The sequence below is a fragment of the Camelus bactrianus genome, chromosome 24, assembly GCF_048773025.1.
Source record: "Camelus bactrianus isolate YW-2024 breed Bactrian camel chromosome 24, ASM4877302v1, whole genome shotgun sequence".
NCBI classification, from domain to species: Eukaryota; Metazoa; Chordata; class Mammalia; order Artiodactyla; family Camelidae; genus Camelus; species Camelus bactrianus.
Genome location: NC_133562.1, coordinates 10,405,248 through 10,424,884, shown reverse-complemented (window position 1 = coordinate 10,424,884; position 19,637 = coordinate 10,405,248). Strand labels below are relative to the sequence as shown.

Genomic DNA, 19,637 nt, shown 5'->3' with positions numbered 1-19,637 from the left:
CTTAAATTGCTGTAGTTCAGAGGGAGGAAACTTTTTTGAAATGAGGGATTGGCGGGACAGTGCAGTACTAGAATTTAGGAACTCTGAATTCTGGTGCTGGCCGTGACCAAATGCTTTACCATGGTGGGTGCATCAGTTAATATCTCTAGTCTCCATTTTCTCACCTTTTCAACAAGTCTTTAGTTAATTAGATTGTCTCCAAAGGCCCTTCTAACCTTTATCAAACATTTCAGCATTTAGCCAAATATATACATTTACCCTTTCCTTTTTCCTATACATTCCTAGTTTATTGCTTCTCCTCCATTTTACATGGAGAAAAAAAACAAAACCACAGCGTTCTGGGATCTTTGAAAACATTTGAGCCAACAAATACAGTTTGGGGAGGTATTTATTGAAAGGAGAAAGCCAGATCGTGGGCAGCCGGCTCTCCTGCGCCCTCACAATCCCGTTTCCCATATCACTTTTCAGGTTTCTCTGAGCATCGGGGGCGCTATTTGTTTTTGTAGGGATGTTAATCACCTTACAGGAGTTTTATGTCGTCCTCTATTTTTCTTCAAGCACAAAAAGCTTCAGCGGCAATAGAGTGTGGAAGAAGAAACTGTATGTAGATTCACACACTGTACTTTTTTTCTTTTAAGTGTGTTGTTGCAGGTTTTTTTCTTTGCTAATATATTTTGACACCTTATATTTGTAACCCGCTGTCCTCTTTAATTGCTTATTGTTATTAATTACGTAGTGGTAACGTAGTTAGCTGCTTGAGCCACTTGGCTGTGAAGAAATTCATTTGTCATTATTGCCGTTGGAGCTACGGGAAATCACCAGCATTCTATCCAGAGATGAATGTTTTTGAGCTCACAGCCAGTCAGAATCTGAACACGGGTCAGATCCTCAAGGGTTTTCTTTCTGCCACTGCCCTTCGGTTCTCCTGGTCCCTGTGCCGAGGACCTTCATTTTCTCTTATCTTTCGTTTTCAGTCCTTGATTTGCTGCTCTTCCAGTGACGTTTGTATATTATTTTCAGCACTCCATTTGGTGGCCTGTCCCAACTGTTCCCTGTATTTTCTCCTCAGGTCCCTAACTGTACATGGTTCTTCCTAGAGTTTCTTTGATAATGTGAATAACATTGCTGCCTTTACAACTCTGTTACATGCAATTTTATTTTAAATCATGAATGAAGACTGGGCATTGCTTTAAGCCACATCTTGCAGTGAAACTGATCATTATGCCTTCTACTCACACTACAAATAATCAGATGTATTTAGGTTCCCAAATTAGGAAGCTGCCGGTGGAATGAATGCGTGAATGAATGAATGAAGTCCATACGCAAACATGGGGATGTGTACTTGAACACACTCCGCTACTTCCGATGTCTGTAGTTCCTTTAAATCTGGGCTTAATTTAGAATTCATGACCCCACAGCTGCGTGTGCCACAGAACAGCCAGGCCAGCGAGCTCCTCTGCCTTCTGGCAGCATGACATTAAATTCACACTAGTTAAGCCAACTTAAATTGAGCCTCCTTGAACCTTCCTAAATAAAACTAGTGGCCTTAATTACAATCGGGCAATTTAAAGGTTATGGAGCTCTAACTAGTACTGCAGTCTATCACTTTAATAATGCACAGGAAAATTTCTCTGAGGGGTGGCATCGTTTGATTAGAAGAATCCAGTTTCACAGCACATTTCCAATAAACTGTTTTTAGAAATCTTACTGCATTTATTACACCATTGCCTTTTTTTTTTTTTTTATTCTTCAAGGCCAAGTTTCTGAGGTCACACCAACAGAACAATGAAAATGTGAGTCATTTGCAAATAACGTGCAGTATTGTGACTTTTTTGCATTGCTGCTTAGGACCTTCTCAGGATTGCCACAGGCAGAGTGAAGGGTGCAGGATAAGGCCTCTTGGAAATCTGAGGGTACTGCCCCCACCTTCGACCCTCATGCCTCACTGTAGATTAGCCTTGTGCTCTGGTGTTTTATCCTGATCCTGAACACCACGGGTTAGGAGAAAAGATGTCATCTTTGCCATAAGTCATCAATAATACAAGTTTCTTAGAATGATAATTAGCTTTGGAAATGCCTGGAGGGTTTCTCGTCTTAAATCTATGGGCACCAAAAACCCCATGGTTGTTGAGATCTGCAGTCGTCACCAAAGCTGGTGAACCTTGTTTCTTTTGTTTGATTTGGGGTTTTCTGTTTTTGTTTTGGTTTTTTGTTTTTAAATCATCAGCAATAGCAACCTATGCCTTCTAGCGAGAATAGACAGATTTTCAATGTCGAGAGACTTTCTCCTCCAGATAACTAGTGGCTTTATGCCAAGAAGAAGATAAGAAAAAAAGAAAAGGAAAGGAAAGGCCCCGACTCTGGCCATAGACTCAGCACAGAACACAAAGACACACATGCTGAGCGCCGTGGCCGGCGCGTGGCCTGCGCGGCCGGCCCCTGCTGCGCGGGATTCCTGTTGACTGCTGCACCTTCGCGGCTCTCCAAGGTGTTTTCCCGACAGATTTATCTGTAAAACAGGTTACACTTAGTCTGTGCTGCATGAACTACCCTCTTTCGATTTCTCCAATTTGTGTGGGGTTTTTTGTATAGTACACCTATGCTTCCACCAGTGTCGAAAGCCCCTGATGTGAGGGCATTAATAGCAAGTAATTAATGGCAAACGAGAAATTTTAAGCAAAAAGTGTAATAAATGCATATATCTGGTTTAACCAATCAGTTAAAAGAACAGAGCATCGTAATACAAGAATGCATAACTATTAATAATAATTGCTTAAAACGTGACCTATGGGTCATGGATGTATGACTTGAGACAAATGAAAGATAATTATCCCTTCTTTCGTATGGTTCTCTTTTTTTTTCTATTTCAGAAATCGCATAATAACACTTTTCCTCTTGAAATAAGGGATAAGTTTTGACTGATAAGTTTCCTGCCAGAGATAAGCTGGCAAATAAGATAGTTACAGTGTTAATGCTTTATCTGCCAGAGCATTTTAGTCTTCTTTTGAAAAATAATGAAGGCAAGCAGCATAAGGTGAATTTGGCTAGTCCAAATTTGTCACATGCAAAAGGTTTAATGTTCAAGGGACTGGAGCAAACTTGTAAAATGATAAATAATAAACATTGTTTTGGTGTTAGTCTTGGCATTTTGTTCTGGTGAAATTAGAGATAGGACTAGCTAAGTACATATTTCCTACAGATTCAATAATAATTATTGAGTCTCAACTATGAGCCACGCACTGTTCTAGGTACTTGGCAAACATCAATACGCAAAACAGATAAATGCCCTTGCCCTTCTGAGACCTGCCTTGTAGCGTGAATTGATGATAACCCCAAACTGAGTTGTTGGCACTCTCCTGGTACTAAGGTGTCCGGGGCCAGCACCTGCCTCTCTCTAATAGGCAGAGCCAGAGCTGGAACATATTACTGAATTGGGAAATTGGGAGCACGTTATTTCCAATCGTGTTGTATGTGAATTTTTTTTTACACTATTTTGTGTGCCCACAAACTTTCTGTCAAGGCAGAGACCAGAGCAGCACTAAAGATCAGGTGACAAAGCTTCATGAAAGAAAAGGTTTACTTTCATATATTCAAAGTAAGGGGGGAAATGGACTGTTCAAATAAACTGGACCCCTTGCAGTGGAATACAGTGGCATATAGTAAAATCAAAGTCATATACAATAAGCTAATATTTTAAAAACAATTCTAATTTTTTAAAATATATTTTTAAATGATATCTATAATTTTTGTTTGGGTTTTTTTTTTTTTTTTGGAGGTAGAGGGTGGAGGTAATTAGCTTTATTATTTATTATTATTTTTTTAATGGAGGCACTGGGGATTGAACCCAGGATTCCCTTCATGCTAAGCGTGCTCTCCACCACTGAGCTGTACCGTCCGCCCAAGTAACCCTAATTTCTAAACAGAACTAGAGACTATGTCAGACTGGTTGGTCTCCATCCTCACCCCCGCCCCGTTCCCCGCCCTCGCTTTTCCAGAGCGAGCAGTAGTTTTAACTAAGAAACATGTAGTACTTTCTTCTTTTCTTGGTTGAGAACTTTTTCCTTGGGGGATGGGGTGAGGGGAGCTCATTGGGATTTTATCAGAGCCTTTCCAAAACCTGATGTTTGAGGTGTTTTTAATAAATATATTCGAATCCCAAAGTTTTGCCTTTAAAGCTGCTTGCCAGCATTGTATCAAACATACTCTGAGACTCCAGCCAGGGGGCCCATGTTTAGATTAGAAAAGTAAAGAAAAGGGTGCAGACCTGAGGGTGCCTACGTCCCTGTAGCTCAGGTCTGAAAGGCGTGTTTAGTCTGTGTTCTCAGCCCTAATTCCAAACTTGGGCCAAAGTATCGCTACTAAGTCCCCACAGGTGGAAGGAAGCCACCTTTTTAGTGGGTTGTTTGTTTTATTGTGTACTATTTGAACAGCATTCCAGTGTTTTCTCCTACAACAGAATATTCTAATAGCCGTTCCCCACAACTGATAATAATAGCCAAGGAATTGGACGATATTGCATCTCAGAGCATCTAAAATCCCACTGCCTGCCTCTCCCATCCCAGCCCACCTGGACCTCCTGCTAGTTTCCAAGCTGCTGGTGTTTATGGGGCTCTAGGCAGCCCCTGGGCTCTTTAAAATCTGCTGGGTACAATGCAGCCTACCCCAGCTGAATCATTTCCTGCTCCAGCCCTGCTGATAATGAGAAGTTCAAGACAGGAAATAACCGTGTCAGTGTCAGTGGCTCTGCTTATAAAGTCCAAAAGCATCCTAGCCTTTAGACCATTGGCCAGAAGCAGGTAGTAACTGAGTTCAGTGCAGACCTGCACCCTGTAGGTCTCCTTGAAGTAAGATTCTGGCTGAGATACGTGGGCTGTTTATCATTTTGCTTTCCTTGACATGCCCAAGGGTTAGGCACCTTGTGCGTGGATAGTCAAAGCTGAGGTGCCTGGTGCTCACTGACTCTTAGAATTCCCAGTGCCCTTTGTCTCTTAATGGGAGTCTCATGCTTGTAACCTCATACCCCTCTCCTGTGTGGCACAGAAATACTGACAGTGCCAGACTTTCCCATATTGCCAGTGAGCAAAATCCAAGAAGGTGCTCTGTCAGTCTTCAGGCAACATTCATTTTCACGTCGCACTGTGGAAAAGGATAGGGCAGAACTTTTCAGCTCGTGTAAGGAGAAGGTTCACACGGTGTTCAGTACTCGCCAATGCTGCTTTTTTTTTTTTTTTTTTTTTTACTTTGGGGGCTTAATGACTAATCTACCGGCAGACTTGGAGGGCTGAGTAATATTCTCCATTGCCAAATCAGCACCTCGGTGTGTTTACATTACAGTTGTGAAATATGTGCCGCATAGAACGCAACAAATTATGGTGACCCGAGCGCTATGGACCTAGAAAGATGTGATGCTGTGTGCATGGCAAATTACAGTACAGTCTGCCTATTTTTCTACTCCTAGTTTCTAGGGTGAGCCAGCGTAGCCGAGGGGTGAGTTTTGTCATATGCGGCTTTTCTTTGTTACTCCTCAGACCCCTAGCTTATAAATGTGTGCTTGGAAATTAACTCAGGGAAGAGGAGAAGCGAAGTAAAGGGTTGGGGGTTGGGAATTGGTTTAGGGCATAGTTTCCTTGGATTTAAAAATATATATAAGGATATAGTGGTACACACATTCGAACTGGAAAAATTACAACTGCAGGGCATTGGATTCCTCTGCTTGGATTCCGAGGGCAGAGTTTACTCTCACTCACATCAGAGCTTTTAAGTCTGGCCCCTGCCACGTGATGATGCACCAGGAGAGGTTTATATCTTTGGACTTTAGCCTATAGATTTATGCAGTGGAAGGAGCTGGAGGAACCTTCTGGCCAGTCTCCAGGGTAAATGAGAGAAGGAGTTCTACTTATAAACTGTTACAAATTGGTCCTCAGTAATGGCTGCAGTGTTGATCAGACGATATTAGGGGTCCCCCAGTGATTCCTGGGATAACAGCTGCATGTAAGTCAACCACTGAACATTTGCTTGTAGCTGCTCAAGGTTTTTGTTTTTATTGAAGGAAAAGGAGTATAAACATGGGACACAGTCTGGAGGCTGCTTAAAGGGTTTCTCTTGTTTAAAGCTTATAGTGAAATGTCAGTGTCTTGTATTCAGTTAACAGTTGCCATGTTGGAGCTTAGAACGTGGGTTGTGTTTGGGCACCCAAATGGTAACAATTACTTTTTTCAGTTACAAAACTGGCTGATTGATAGTTGTGTTCATCAAGGTTTTATAAATTGGAGAGACAGAAATAATCATTCCCCCTTGAACTGGCCTTAGACAAACAGATTTTGTTCTTCTAGCACCTGATTGTAGCAAATGGTTCTCACGTTCCCTACTAAGGCAATGAGGTTGTATTGCAATTATGTATTCAGACTCTTCCCTTTGAAACATTTAATATTGGAGTAAATATTTACGTTAGCATCAGTCTCTTCTATGTAGATTTGATTCCTGTTTACATTTATGTTCACACTTAAATGAAGATTAACAAATGAAATAATTATTTTAGCTGAAATTGACATACACGTGAAATTATTTCTCAATTATACCCAAGCCATTGCTGATCATGCTTTAAAGTGGCTGACCAGGACAGGAAGTCGCTGGCTGCCAAGACGTTCTCAGCGGTAAGAGCTTCCCTCTTGCCTTTCCTGACACTGGACCCCGGTGCTGGCCATGTGCGTGCTCCCCTGCTCTGGTATACGAGAGAGAGGGGGTTTCTGTTTGTTCTGGAAGGATACAGGTTTAAACTGAAAGCCGCATATTCTTCTCATTGAATTGATTAATATGCACTGTGATGTTTCTCTCTCCCTTTCCCTGTGCTAATTTCTGCTTTCACATGCATTTGGCCAGAATACTTTTCAGTCTAATGTTCAGAATCAGTTTTTCTATACTCCATAATATTGCTCATTTTCTGTCTTACTTTTTGGCACCCAAAATATAAGTGCTGTAATCAATCTTTATTAATAAGGTATAGAAAAGGTGTAGTGGTTTTCTATTCTTTAATTTTCAAAGTAACCTATAAAGGCAAATCATGCTTATTGTAGAAAATCTGAAGAATATAGAGAAGCAAAAGAGAAGAAGAAAAATCTAGAAGTTTCATCCGTAGATGCCACCTATAACTCTTAATAAAAAGTAGGGCTGCACTAGCCTGTTACATTCTTAATGGAATATTGTAATGGTTATTAAATCAGTTGACTCAGAATCTCTTGTTAATAAATGAGTCAGACTGTATTAACCAATTACTGTCAGCTGCTACCTTTCTGGAGAGTAGTAATGGTTACTTTGATTGAATTTTTTAAGCTTTTGGCACCTTTAGGAAACAAGGTGAAAGTTGTGGCTTTGTAGGCGAAGTCCTTGAGTCTAAGGTTTAAATTGACCAGAAACTGGAGGTGTTGATAGCGCCACCTCATGCACATAGATGGTTACTCTGCACTATTCTTGACCTTCCACCAAACGGGAAGGAGAGAAGCTCAGTTTTGGAAGGAAACAGGGCTGAACTCAGCTGGCTCCCCCAGGGACTAAGGGTGTTTTCAAAATTCTTTGAAAATTAAGACACTGCCCTGAACCACACTATTCAAGTATAGAATGAATGCTATCCGAGTTAAACCAAGACTGAGGACAAACTTCTGAAATTCTTATTATAAATAAGTTTTTATTAGTTTGCCATGATTCTCTACCCCTCTTCTTCAATGAAAAAAAAAAAAGGGACGAAGTGAATTGTATTAACCAGTTGTAAAACTGTTTTGGGTCCCCCATCCCTCTCATTCGTCATCATTTGACCCTGTGGTGGTGGGCAAGTGTGAACATGGGGGGATGAGCAGCGAAGTTAATGCGAGAGATGTGGGTGGGTTCATTCATGTCTAGGTTGGAGCATCTTGGCTCTGCTTGTCTGTTACTTGATGGGTAATCATCCAGCTAGGGTTTCTATCCTACTCCAGTAACTAGGACAAATTATTTGTTGGAAAAAACCTCCACTGCAACTTAGAAATAAAAGGCAGGTAGAACTTCCAACTTGTTTTTTTCAACATTACACTGCACTTTTAAACTAGAAAGAGCTCTGAAAATGTGGAATGCCATGATCACCGCCGTCAGTGCCCTCACAAAGGGTGGAATTCATGAAAAATCCGTCTGCACTACTACTGCGTAAATACATTATGAGTGTGTGTCACCTTTTTGTGAATTCACTGGACTAAATTTGGATTGCTTAACATTTTGTGATGGAACTTCCCTGTTCTTTGGACAGGAAATAAATAAAAATCGATGGGGACATTCTTCTTGTGCTCATATGCATGTGTCTTATTTATTGTCCCTTCTATTATTTTTCCAAACAAAATACTCCTAGTCGAGAAAGGCAATGTCACATTAACGACCATCCTTACTTGGCATAATTTACATTACGCTCATGTACCAGTCAAGCTGTTTCATTAGCCCCAAGAAAACTCACCAGGCAAATATCGCGAGTTTAAGAATTCTGAAATAAATGGGTATACCTTCTCACACCCACAGACCACGTCTCGCTTCTTGGGCAGAAAACATAATTTAAAGATGAAGTTAGCGCTCTTAGTCACCTTCTTACTACCACACTAAAGGAATACAGCACTGAGGAAACAAAAGACATTTAAACTTGGCAAGTATCTTTGATGATTAGCTTTCCAACCCAATTCCCTACAATACTAGTGTTTCTTATATTACTTAATATCCAAAATTTGGGGAAATGTTGGTGCCTTTAGGATTAAGAAAGAGAGAGAAAGGCACAGATGAAAACCGCTTGATCTTATATAATCCCTAAAGCTTTCTGTATAGCCCCTCGTCGTGTCAGTGTGCACAATTAAACTCCTTCTTACATGATTATAATCAAGGAATTTACTGTGCCACCCAAATACAGAGCAGGTTTTTATCTCCTGTGAAATGCAGACAGTACTGGGTGGCTTAATTAGTGCTTTGCTTCTCTTTTTTACAAATTCCAGTCCTCTGCTTCTAAAGACTCATACTTGTGTGAGAAGAAAGATTAGGAATACAAATAGAGTGATTTCACTCCTAGTTGGCTAATAATAATTCACTTTGTAATTGGGCCTTTGTGTTGCCAGTCATATCAACTGGTGAAGGACTTCTCCATGCATGCTGTGTTGAATAAAAACAAATAACTTTGGAGTATAGACTCGCCACCCCCATGGTGTGACTATTTCTTTTATTCCCTAGACCCAGAATATCGGACACAAATTTCCCTTAGTAGCATTTTTACTCATTGCAGATAAGAGAAGATAAAAGTATAACTTGATAACATTTCAGGCTAAGTTGCAACGTCTTACCCTTTACTTTTCCTAATGAGAGTCTTGGGAATAGCTGGTGTATTACTGTGGCGTATCTGCCAAGATCATGGCCCCTCAGCCCAGGCTGCCTGGGTTTAAGTTCTGGTTCCACCAAGTATTGCTCCTGTGACTCAGAGCGAAGTCACTTCAACTCTGTGGGCCTCATTTTTCTTATCTGTAAAATGGGAGTAACAATAGTTGTTGTTAAATTAAATGAATTCGTATCTGTGAGCACTTACAACAACAGCGTCTGGAACACAGTAAGCACCAACGAAGTGTTAGGTTGTTCATTCTAGTGCTACTGGCTTTCATTTCTTATAATTGAAACCAGTTAGAATAATCCTTAAGTTTGTAATTTCGTAAACATTTTCATGTAGAAAAAACATAAAAATAATGGTTTCCGTCTATAACACACACTCTTCATTTTATATAGCAATCATTATTACACCAAAATATTTTCCTACCATCTTATTCCTAAAATATCAGAGAAAAACCCAAGACTAGTCAAAAGTAAGCCTGGAGCTCGTGAAAGTGCTTTTGGAGAAAGGCAGAGTCTAGATCTGGGGGTAAAATTGAAACTGTCTTACAAAGTAAAAGGAGCAATGATCTGAGAAGATATGGGGGATGGGAAGGAAAAAAACAGCATTCTTAGGATACTGTAAGCATTAGTAATGTTTCAGAATTGCCAGAATATCTTGGAAGTAGAAAAAGAAAGTCTGGATCAATGAGAAAACATTAGGCTAGAAATAGAAGCCTCTAGAACCTTCTAGACAAACCCGAGGAGCAGCCCAGGGAAGAAGCTGCTTATTTTTCTATGGGTCCTTTATTTTAGGGCTTTGGAAATACACAGCCCATAAAATCTTGCTAGTTAGAGACAAGGGGATGCCTCACTATTGGTCTATCAATTATATTTTAAAAACTTAATAAAATGCATTACCCCAAGATAAAACCTGCATTGTGATTATGGTTGGATTTTAAATTCCAGAAATGTTTTCAGTTGATACAAACTCATAAATAATGTGAAATAACCAGAAACCACATCTACTACTTCACATTTATATTTGGGGCTGGAAAAAGTTTACTGTCTGCAATGATAGTTAACTCTGGGTCTGTCCACGATGTAAGGGTTTCAGCTTTCTCCTCACGTGTTTGCCTTCACAGATGAAGGACTGAACCATGAATGCAAGCTCTGCAGCCAGACCTTCGACTCCCCTGCCAAACTCCAGTGTCACCTGATCGAGCACAGCTTCGAAGGGATGGGCGGCACCTTCAAGTGTCCCGTCTGCTTTACAGGTAGGAAGTTTATTTCAGGAAGACTCTGGAGACTTTCTGGGCCACATCATGTCTGTCCCACCAAGACATCCTTCCCACTGCTATGGCCTTTCCCTCATCTGACTTCAGTTTGGGGAGAAGATGTTTGATTTCTGCTGATTAGCATTATTGATTGCAGCCTACTTCACAGGCTCAAAAGGTCAGGAAGGTTAACTGTCAGGATGAACAAATGGCATTTCAGGTTTTCTCAGAAGTCTGCACTTTTCCATTTGCAAAACGACATCCGTGTTTCGTTCACTGTTCTCCTCTCGATGTTAAAAGGTTACCAAGGCGAAGTCTGCTTTTCCATCATAGACCCTGGACTAAAAGTACAGCCGTGTTGTCAACACACGCCCGTGATTTAAGCATGCAGAGTTATAACATTCCCCATACAAAATATAAAGACATTATTAAAACCTTCCCCCGAATCCTTTGAACTAGAAAACAGATTAGATGAACAGATGAGAGGAGACCTTCACTTCTGATGACACTGGATTTTTAAAGTAGAGGTTGACATAAATTTACACTGTTAAGAAGAAACTCTTGTTAGAGGGTGCAGCATTTTAGTTTTCAGCAGCAAAAAAAAAAAAAAAAAGCAAATCAGAACTACAGTTTGAATCCCATGGGGTTGAAATATGATCACACATGTTTCTGCTGCTTCTGCAACAATGACAAAGTTATTTTGGAAAATCCTTTGTGATCACATTGCCTGTGTCTTAGACTTGTTGGTCAAACCCCTCAAGTATATGTTTCCTTCTTACTTGTCAGAAAAAGCAAAGCGAAACAAAACAAAAATATATCCTCCTCTCAAGATTGACTTCTTGGTTTGCAGAGCCAAATTCCACAGCATTGGTTATTAGCCTTCACTGCATTCAGCCTGTGGATTTCTGTCCTGTAACAAAAAGAGAGGAGGTGTCCGCTGCACACGTAGCACAAGTAGTTCCCAAGTATGTTGATGCTCTGCCTTTACCGTTTGCCTGTGAGGCTCCTTCATTCAATAATCCCATCAGCCACTCCTTCTTTTAGGACTCCTTTTTGATTCTTCCAAATTTGTAGTTAAAAAAATATATTGTTATGTTTTTATCATAGCGTACTATTTATCCTAAGATACAGTGAGTCAGGAGACTGGGTTCTTTATAAAAGCTCGCAGTAAGTCTTCATAAGGCAGCCTGGGTCATGGATCGCCTCATGATTAAGACCCCTAATAAAACAGTCCTTTCACGTTGTGGCCAGGAGCCTCATAAAATACGCTAAATTAGATGGAGATTTGTTGCAAATCAGTATAAAACCCCAATCCTTTTGGTCAGTGTAGGTAAGAGACAAAAATGCATTAATCATGAACAGCCTGCATTTTCTGTGCTGACAGACCTGACTTGTTTTAGTGTGTCTTGAAGTAATTTTAGAAATAACAGTTAAACAAACAAACAAACAAAATCCCTTCCAATATAAAGCATGTTAGGTGGAAGAGGAAATCTGAGTGGCTTTTTAAGGTAATGAGAAATACGATTAAAATGTATGACTCACAAGAACAATATTCTGATATTTTAGGTTGGCTGGCAATTAGAATAATTTTAATGATTAGAGTCAAAGTCAAATGCCAGCATCTTTAATAAACCCTTTCTCTGCCTATACAGATTAATATTGTAGATGCAAACTTTTTTAGGTCACAGTGCACCAGGCATCCATCAGAAGTCAGTTCTGCCAACCCAAACACTGCCTCTGGCATATACAATTTAATTATTAATAGTATGTCTCCTAGGTAAACTGTTACACAGTCTTAGGGCCTTGTTTTGTAGTCATTAAAATTGAACATGTTTATATTATTGAAACCCTTGCATTCAGTGTGTAGGCTGAGTTGATCTTAAAGTATCCAAAGAGAATTTACCTGCCGTTCTGTTTCACATTTAGAGACAGTGCCCCAGAGTAGCTGTGGGATATAATTTTTAGCATTAACACATTTAAATAGAGAGCTGTTTGCTGGCTATAACTTTAGGCAAACACAATAAACAGGGTTTGGGCAACTATGATTTCTTAACCTGTGGGTTGCTGAGAAGTAAGTGTCATTTCTGTTTAGAGAGTGCCGTGCATTTGACAGTTTTCAGCTTTAGTTTTAAAAGATTTATAGTGAGCAGGGCCTCAAAAAACCTTTACTTTGGAGCTGTTTAGGTTGAATCAGGTGCTCGGTAGAGCGCATCTTAACAAAAGCCGGAGACCCGGCCCTGAGCGCCAGTGACCCGGCTCCGCCAGGTCCCCAGCAGCGGTCACACCCAGGAGGCGTGCCGTTCCTTCCGCTCCATCTGCAGCTGTTCACGAGGAGTCCGAGGGCATTTCGGAAAGAAAATAACCCTGAGTTCGCTCTTCCTTTACCATTTCAGTGTTTGTTCAAGCCAACAAGTTGCAGCAGCATATCTTTTCTGCCCACGGACAAGAAGACAAGATCTATGACTGCACACAGTGTCCACAGAAGTTCTTCTTCCAAACAGAGCTACAGGTAACGTTCCCACGAGGAGGGCTGGAGTCGAACGCGGTTGCTCTTCTTATAGGAAACAAGGGCATTTTAAATCTGGATTCACAGTATCGCTCACCCTGGGCCACCACGATGCTTTGTGTGGACTGGGGCAAAGGGAAAATTAGAGGCTGGATTAACAGACACCAAAGTAATTTTGCCTCTGGCTGCTGTCAATCATAAAAAGAACTAGAACAGACCTATAATTGGACCTTCTGACCCAGTGTGATAGACTTAGGGGTCAGGTTTATTGGACTGTGGGATCATTCACCTCACTTGTCATGGCCCGTTCTCCCAAATCCTGTTTTATTCATGCTCTGTTCCCAACGGGCTCCAAGCTGGATGGACGTCCAGGTTATTGTTGTCCTGAGGGGCTTAAAATTGGAAGGGAGAAGGGAAGAGAAGAAAGAAGCTATACTCTTGTCTGATATGTTTATTCCACTTAGCGGAATAGAATGATTGTCACTTAGTGACAGCCTTATAGTTGCGAATTTTGGACCCAAAGACATTGGCGTTAGCCTTGAGTGCCCTGCTTGCTAGATGTGTGACTGGGCACTGGATCCATGATGTTTCTGAACTTCAAATGTGAAGAAATGGTAGACAAATGTACCACTTACAGGGCTGTGGTTAGGTAAAAATGAAATAACAGGTCTGAATATAAGGTGTACACTCTACATACAGTGTAAATCTTTGGTTGTTTTGATTATTCTTAGCAATAGACTGGTATGAGTCAGAGACCTGGATCCTACCCCAGAAATGTCATTTATTTTAAAAGGAAAATAACTTTTTTTCCCCATTATTTCATCTGAAAAATGGGTCTAATATGTATCTTCATTTTTCTGATGAAGTGATGTAAGAGTAACATGTTTTTGTTCAATCTTGTTGGTACCCTTGGAGGAGAATGGACTGGAATTCAAAATTATTTCATTATCATGAGCATCATTATTAACAGTAAAGTTATTTGGACTAAAATGGGTCAGGGGTGATTTCTTTTTCTTTGGCATTGAAACCCTGAAACAGCCAGAAGAGGCTCTGATGTGATGGATCTGGTTGAGGCAGGACTAAGGGACCCAGAGCCCCACCTACCCTTTCATCTCCCCACCCACACTGAGGACCTTGGGACAGCTTTGTGCCTCCTCGGGCTCTGGGGAGACCGTACTTGTGTGAATTATGTTTCAAAATAAGGAGTTTACAGTTTATCATCTCCATTGTCATCCTATCAGTGAACAAATAGCAAATTAAGGAAGTAAAATAAAAAATATATGAAGAAATGGGTAATTCCATTTAATTTATGTTATAATATGTCAATGCACCAAAGTTAAAATTGCTATATTACTTTTTATCACTTCTAAAAAGAATTCTGCTCTGTCACATCTGTTTGTGAATTAAATCAGAAGATAGACTGAGTTAGACTAATGTTTGAAAGTGTGTTTTATTAAAATAACCTAAATTTCTGTTAAAAAATATAGCGTTTTTTTCCAGTAGGTGTGGAAAAATAAGTTATTTGGGTCGTTAAGAGTGTAGAGGATTTGGCCGGCGCACCTAAATGATGCTGGTAACTAGTATGTAAGCTGTGAAGCAGAATTCATCATAGCTTAAAATCAAAGTTGTAGAGATTCTGAAGAGACTGGCTTCTATCTAATGTTCTTTAAAAAAGTTTGCAACAAATTCACTTTTGTACTGTATTAGTAGATTCTAATGCTACTGAGCTGGTGGCAACTTTGGTGTCTTTCACTGAAAGAACGCCGCACTGTGGCGGTGGTGGCCTGAGGCCCACTGCGAGCAGACGAAACTAAGCGGTTAAACTCACCCTTCAGGACTCCAGGTTTCTTTTGCGATGTATTTTGGGTTTCATGGAACATACAGAAGTCGCGCTTTCCTACCGTTAGTATAGACTGTGGTTCTCACCTCTTTGATCTCAGAATGCCTTTACATGTAAAACTTACTGAGGACCACAAAGAGCTTTGATTTATGTGGGTTATCTACTGATATTTATTTTCCATATTAGAAATCGAAACTGAGAAACATTTTAAATGCGGGAATACACAAGCTTGCGATTCTATTAACTGTCTGAGAAACAGTACCTTCGCACGTCCCGTAACCTCTAGAAAACGCCACTGTAGGCTCATCTCATGAGATAATGAGGGTGTAGAAGGCAAACGGTGTCTTAATGTCATTATGAAAATAGTGCTGACCTAACAGACTCCCTGAAAGGATCTAGAGACCCCTAGAGGTCCCCAAGCCTCACTTTGAGAACCGCTGGTATAGAAGATATAGTACAGAGCACACAACTCTTTGAGTCTGTAAGACCTTATGAGGCCAAATGTCTCTCAAAACATTTCTGACTCATTCATTCAAATTGTGATCCAGACCAAAATACAATTTCTTTCATAATCCGAAGCTGTACGCCTGATTTTTCCATTTCCGCGACCCAGAATCATACATATTTGGCCTTGATGTGAATTCTCAGGCCCAATGTGAACATCATTCCTTTGATAAAAACAGTATTTATAGTTAATATGTGATGATTATTACAAAGCTAATAGCCACCGTCATTGAAATATCCATCTAGGCCTGTTTTCTAAAATCCCCAGCAGTAACAGTGGCTTTTAGTTCCAATACAGTAAGAAGAATGGGTCAGAGTTAACTTTACTTCTTCTAGTTTTGAGAGCTTTTTGATTTTCATGATTTAAATCTCGGAGTTCGCAGTCCCGTGCATTTGCTTTCATTACCCAAATTACCTTTACACCTGTGCTTAGAGGAAGGCACTGATGTAATTTTTAAGTGTTGATTTATTTGACTTCTGCATAGAAAGGGGTCGTGGCAAGTATACAAAAAACAATAATAATAATTCTGTTTTGTTAATTTCTAGAATGAGGGGGGGAAGCAATTGAAATTAAGGTAACAATATAAAATAAGATTCGTAACCAAAATAATAAGAGAGCAGAATAGAAAAATGAAGCCATTTTACCAGCCCACTGCGGCCCATGCCTTGGTGTTTAAAATAAATGCAAACTGTTAAACTGACCCATGTTATAACCCTTAAACTTATCCACATTTTTAATGCCACTGAAGTTCAGAAAGAAGGACTTTTCACAAGAGGCATTTTATAAACCAAAGGCCCAAGAACTTGAGATTGGAGGTTTGAAAGCATATAATATTTTTGGCTCTTAATATCAGAGTGAGAAAAATAGGGTGAGTTTAGGGTGAGCATCCAGAAGGAGCAAGGAACATCACTATGTTGTCTCTTTGAAAGGTGCACAAGTGATTTCATGACCACAGTAAGTAATTAACGTTCCTTTCACTGTCTATACTCAGTTAAAGACACATAAACATCTTTCTGAGTATAGAAGTGCTTTGCTGGGTATAAAATTACACACACACACACACACACACACACACAGAGGTGTGTTATTTTCATTAATACCGACTCTAATACCTGTTATAATTCAGATAATTCCACACTGTGCATCTTCAGGAAATCAAAGACTTGGGTGTCATCCTTTGACATCACTGACCACAATTCCTCTTAGAATTAAGCAAGATGAAACCTTGTTCTGTGGACACTCCATCTAGGACTTCTCAGTGTGGAAGCTGTTGTCTTCACAGGACTTCTAAACCTTCCTGACCAAAAGCTCTAAATGCCACTCCAGAGGTGTGTGTGTCTAACTCTTGGCAGGATATCATCTTTTACTTTTGATAGAGTTTTCCCCCCGTTCTTACAAGGAATCCCAATATACTTCAAAGGCCAACTAGCACACTGGGAGGGAAGATGTGCTTTGGAATAAAAGTGCATTATTTGAACTAAATGAACATTTTGTTATTTTAAAAGTGAATGAATATGTTGAATGTTTCACATGTTTTCCTAATAGACCTCAAAATGTTTTCTGCAGAGCTGAAGGAAGCTGCTTTGAGAGGAGGAGAGTGTGGTCCAAGAATAATATCCTACAATGCATATTTGTATCCAAAGTGGTTTATACAGGTGTGGGCAAATGGTGTGTTTGTAAAAATTCTGTTGAATAGGCCACTTTCTTTCAAGACAGTAATTACTGTTTAATTGGTGCTTCTAGAAAAACAGCACTTCGATGGCAGTGATCAAATCACCCTCTTCCAGTGTGTCCCCTAGAAAGTTCCCTCAGGCATCATGTTATGCATTGAATAGAGGGAATTCCAGCAGTGGGAAGAGAGGGAACAGGCCTGGAGGCACCCAAGGCTCTGAGATCTTGGCATTTCAGTTCCTTGTGAGTCAAGATCATTTTGACACTTGGCCTTCCCTCGGTTAATTCATGGATGCAGTACTTTTCACATACAAAACAGAGTCGTGATTTGACATTCGGAGGGGTACACCAAGACTTTCAGAAGTCACTGAAGTTTAAATATGTAATTTTCTCCACGGCTATTTGGTTTTCTTCTCAGATCACTTTCCCACCAAATCAGCCTGATGTTGAGGCATGTTTTTCACACCACAGCTTAACTGTTACTCAAGTTTTATGCTCATATTCCAGAAAGAGCAATGAATTACAGCACATGGGATGGGAGGTACAGGGCAACACTGCGGCTCTGAGATGTGGCTGCCGCATGGCGGACTGGCTCCCTCACTAATAACTAAGCTACTTACCTAAACTAGCCTTTTAATAATGGTTACACAAACTCGTGCCTCAAAGTATCAAGTAATGCACGATGCGGCGTTTAAGGGTCTTTGTCAATGCACAAGTCACAAATGCCACACAATAGACTGCTGTTATCCCTGTGCCATTATTAGATTAGAAGATATGTTTATTAATTTAAAAGATTCATAAAAATATAATATCATTCCCTTTTAAAATTCACTGTAGTTCCGAATTCTCTCTGACATATCAAAAATAACTAGAAATATATATTTACAGTCTACTCAAAAAGTTAAGGTTTGCATATGATGAACTATCACATGAGGCAGTAGGTAATGGATTTTTCTAAGTATTCCAAGAGACGATGTCTATTCTCTAGCTGGGCGAATCGAGAAAGCCATCATGAGGGAGCATTCAGGCTGGTTTTGAAGGATGGAGAGATCTGATTCTGATATCCATGGATGTGGGACGCTTAGCCATCCATAAAATCTCAGATAGTGAATGGGGTTTTAAAAATAGTTTTTATGGACTTTGTTCATTTTGTTTTGCTTTGATTTCTCCGAAGGTGACTTAGTACAAGGGAAGGGGCATGGGATGCAGAGAACAGTCACTAGAGTTTGATTCTGGGCATTGCCGCTTATGAGTGATTAACTCCAAGCCTCCATTTTACCATCTGTAAAATGGGCACATAGGAGATAACAAAGCATCGTGCCCAACTCCCAGGGTCCTGACAAGAGTGCATTCGAGTAACCGATCTTGAGCCAATACTGAGCAGAGTGTGGAACAGAAGAGGCACTGGGTGAACTCTGGTTCCCGGACCCTCTCCTGCTCCCTGACACCGACCTCAGGAAGCTGACCTCAGGAAGCCGGCGATGGGCAGGCCCAGACAGGTCAGAAGTTTCCTTAGTTCTCTGTTCTAGTTCACTGGAATCATTTGCCAATTAACCATACCTTGCCGTAGTTTCATATTAATTGGTTTCCAGATAAAAATTCCAATTTTTAAACACGTATCTTTTTCAAGGGATTAAAGAGTCTTGAGCTTCTGTTTTGTTTCTCCATTGGGCCATTTTTGTTTGTTTGTTTTGTTCTTTTTAGCATATAACTATAAAACTAAACATTTATATTTGCTTTCAGAAATGTATTTCACAACAACCTGACCCTTCTCCCCACCCCCTCTCAAATTAAGAATGAGTGGCCCAAAGAAAAAGTTTTCTTGTGCCCCTCCATGTAAGGCAAGGTGGGGCCGGGGGCAGGGTGGGGAAAGGTTTGTTTTAGTTTATTTCATTGTCATATTTTTCTCTGAGTCAGGCTGAAATTCTCTTTTGCAAACGAGAGGCATGGCGGAGTGGGTCTCACGGCTCACAGCACATCTATGGGAAGTGCCTTTAAAGCTCTTTGAAGACCTTGAAATGTCTTTCCTTATCCCCACTCCAACTGTAAGACTCAGAACCCCGTCCTGCCTTGCCTCTTATCAAGTGGTCTCCCTTTGGGACCCCTGGGGTGGAAAGATTTGCCCACCCCCATGTCTTGGCCCGCCCATGGCCAGCTTCTGAGTGGGTCACTTGCAGGGACAGGCGGTGTTGGGGGCGCACGTCCTGTTTGTTCCTGCGTGGTCGGTGCCTGGTACCTTAGCGCTCCATTTTCTTTGAACCACTGGACCTCTGTGTGTCTCCTGTTCTTGGGGTCGAAATCGCAGTCCCTAAACACCTCGTCTAGACTCAGGGGGCTACAGGGAATAAGCTGTGTCAAGTGAACATGTGGTTCTGGAACTGGTCCGTCTCTACACTGCCTCATTTCTCTGCTTTGTGGGCCTTCGGGGCTTTTGAAGTAAATTGGTACTACAGCAACTTCCACTTAATTTGCTCAGTTGTTAAA

The 19,637-nt window shown here is 40.6% G+C and overlaps 1 protein-coding gene across 6 annotated transcripts in view; it reads left to right on the top strand.

The window, feature by feature from the left end:
• The window catches only part of ZNF521 (zinc finger protein 521), a 262,751-nt gene that overhangs the window by 223,741 nt on the left and 19,373 nt on the right, over positions 1-19,637 (top strand). For all 6 annotated transcript variants that reach the window (XM_074352186.1, XM_074352184.1, XM_074352183.1 and 3 more), the window contains 2 exons: positions 10,500-10,631; positions 13,025-13,140. In XM_074352186.1, the coding sequence (XP_074208287.1) occupies positions 10,500-10,631; positions 13,025-13,140 (248 nt within the window). The remainder of the gene's footprint in view (positions 1-10,499; positions 10,632-13,024; positions 13,141-19,637) is intronic.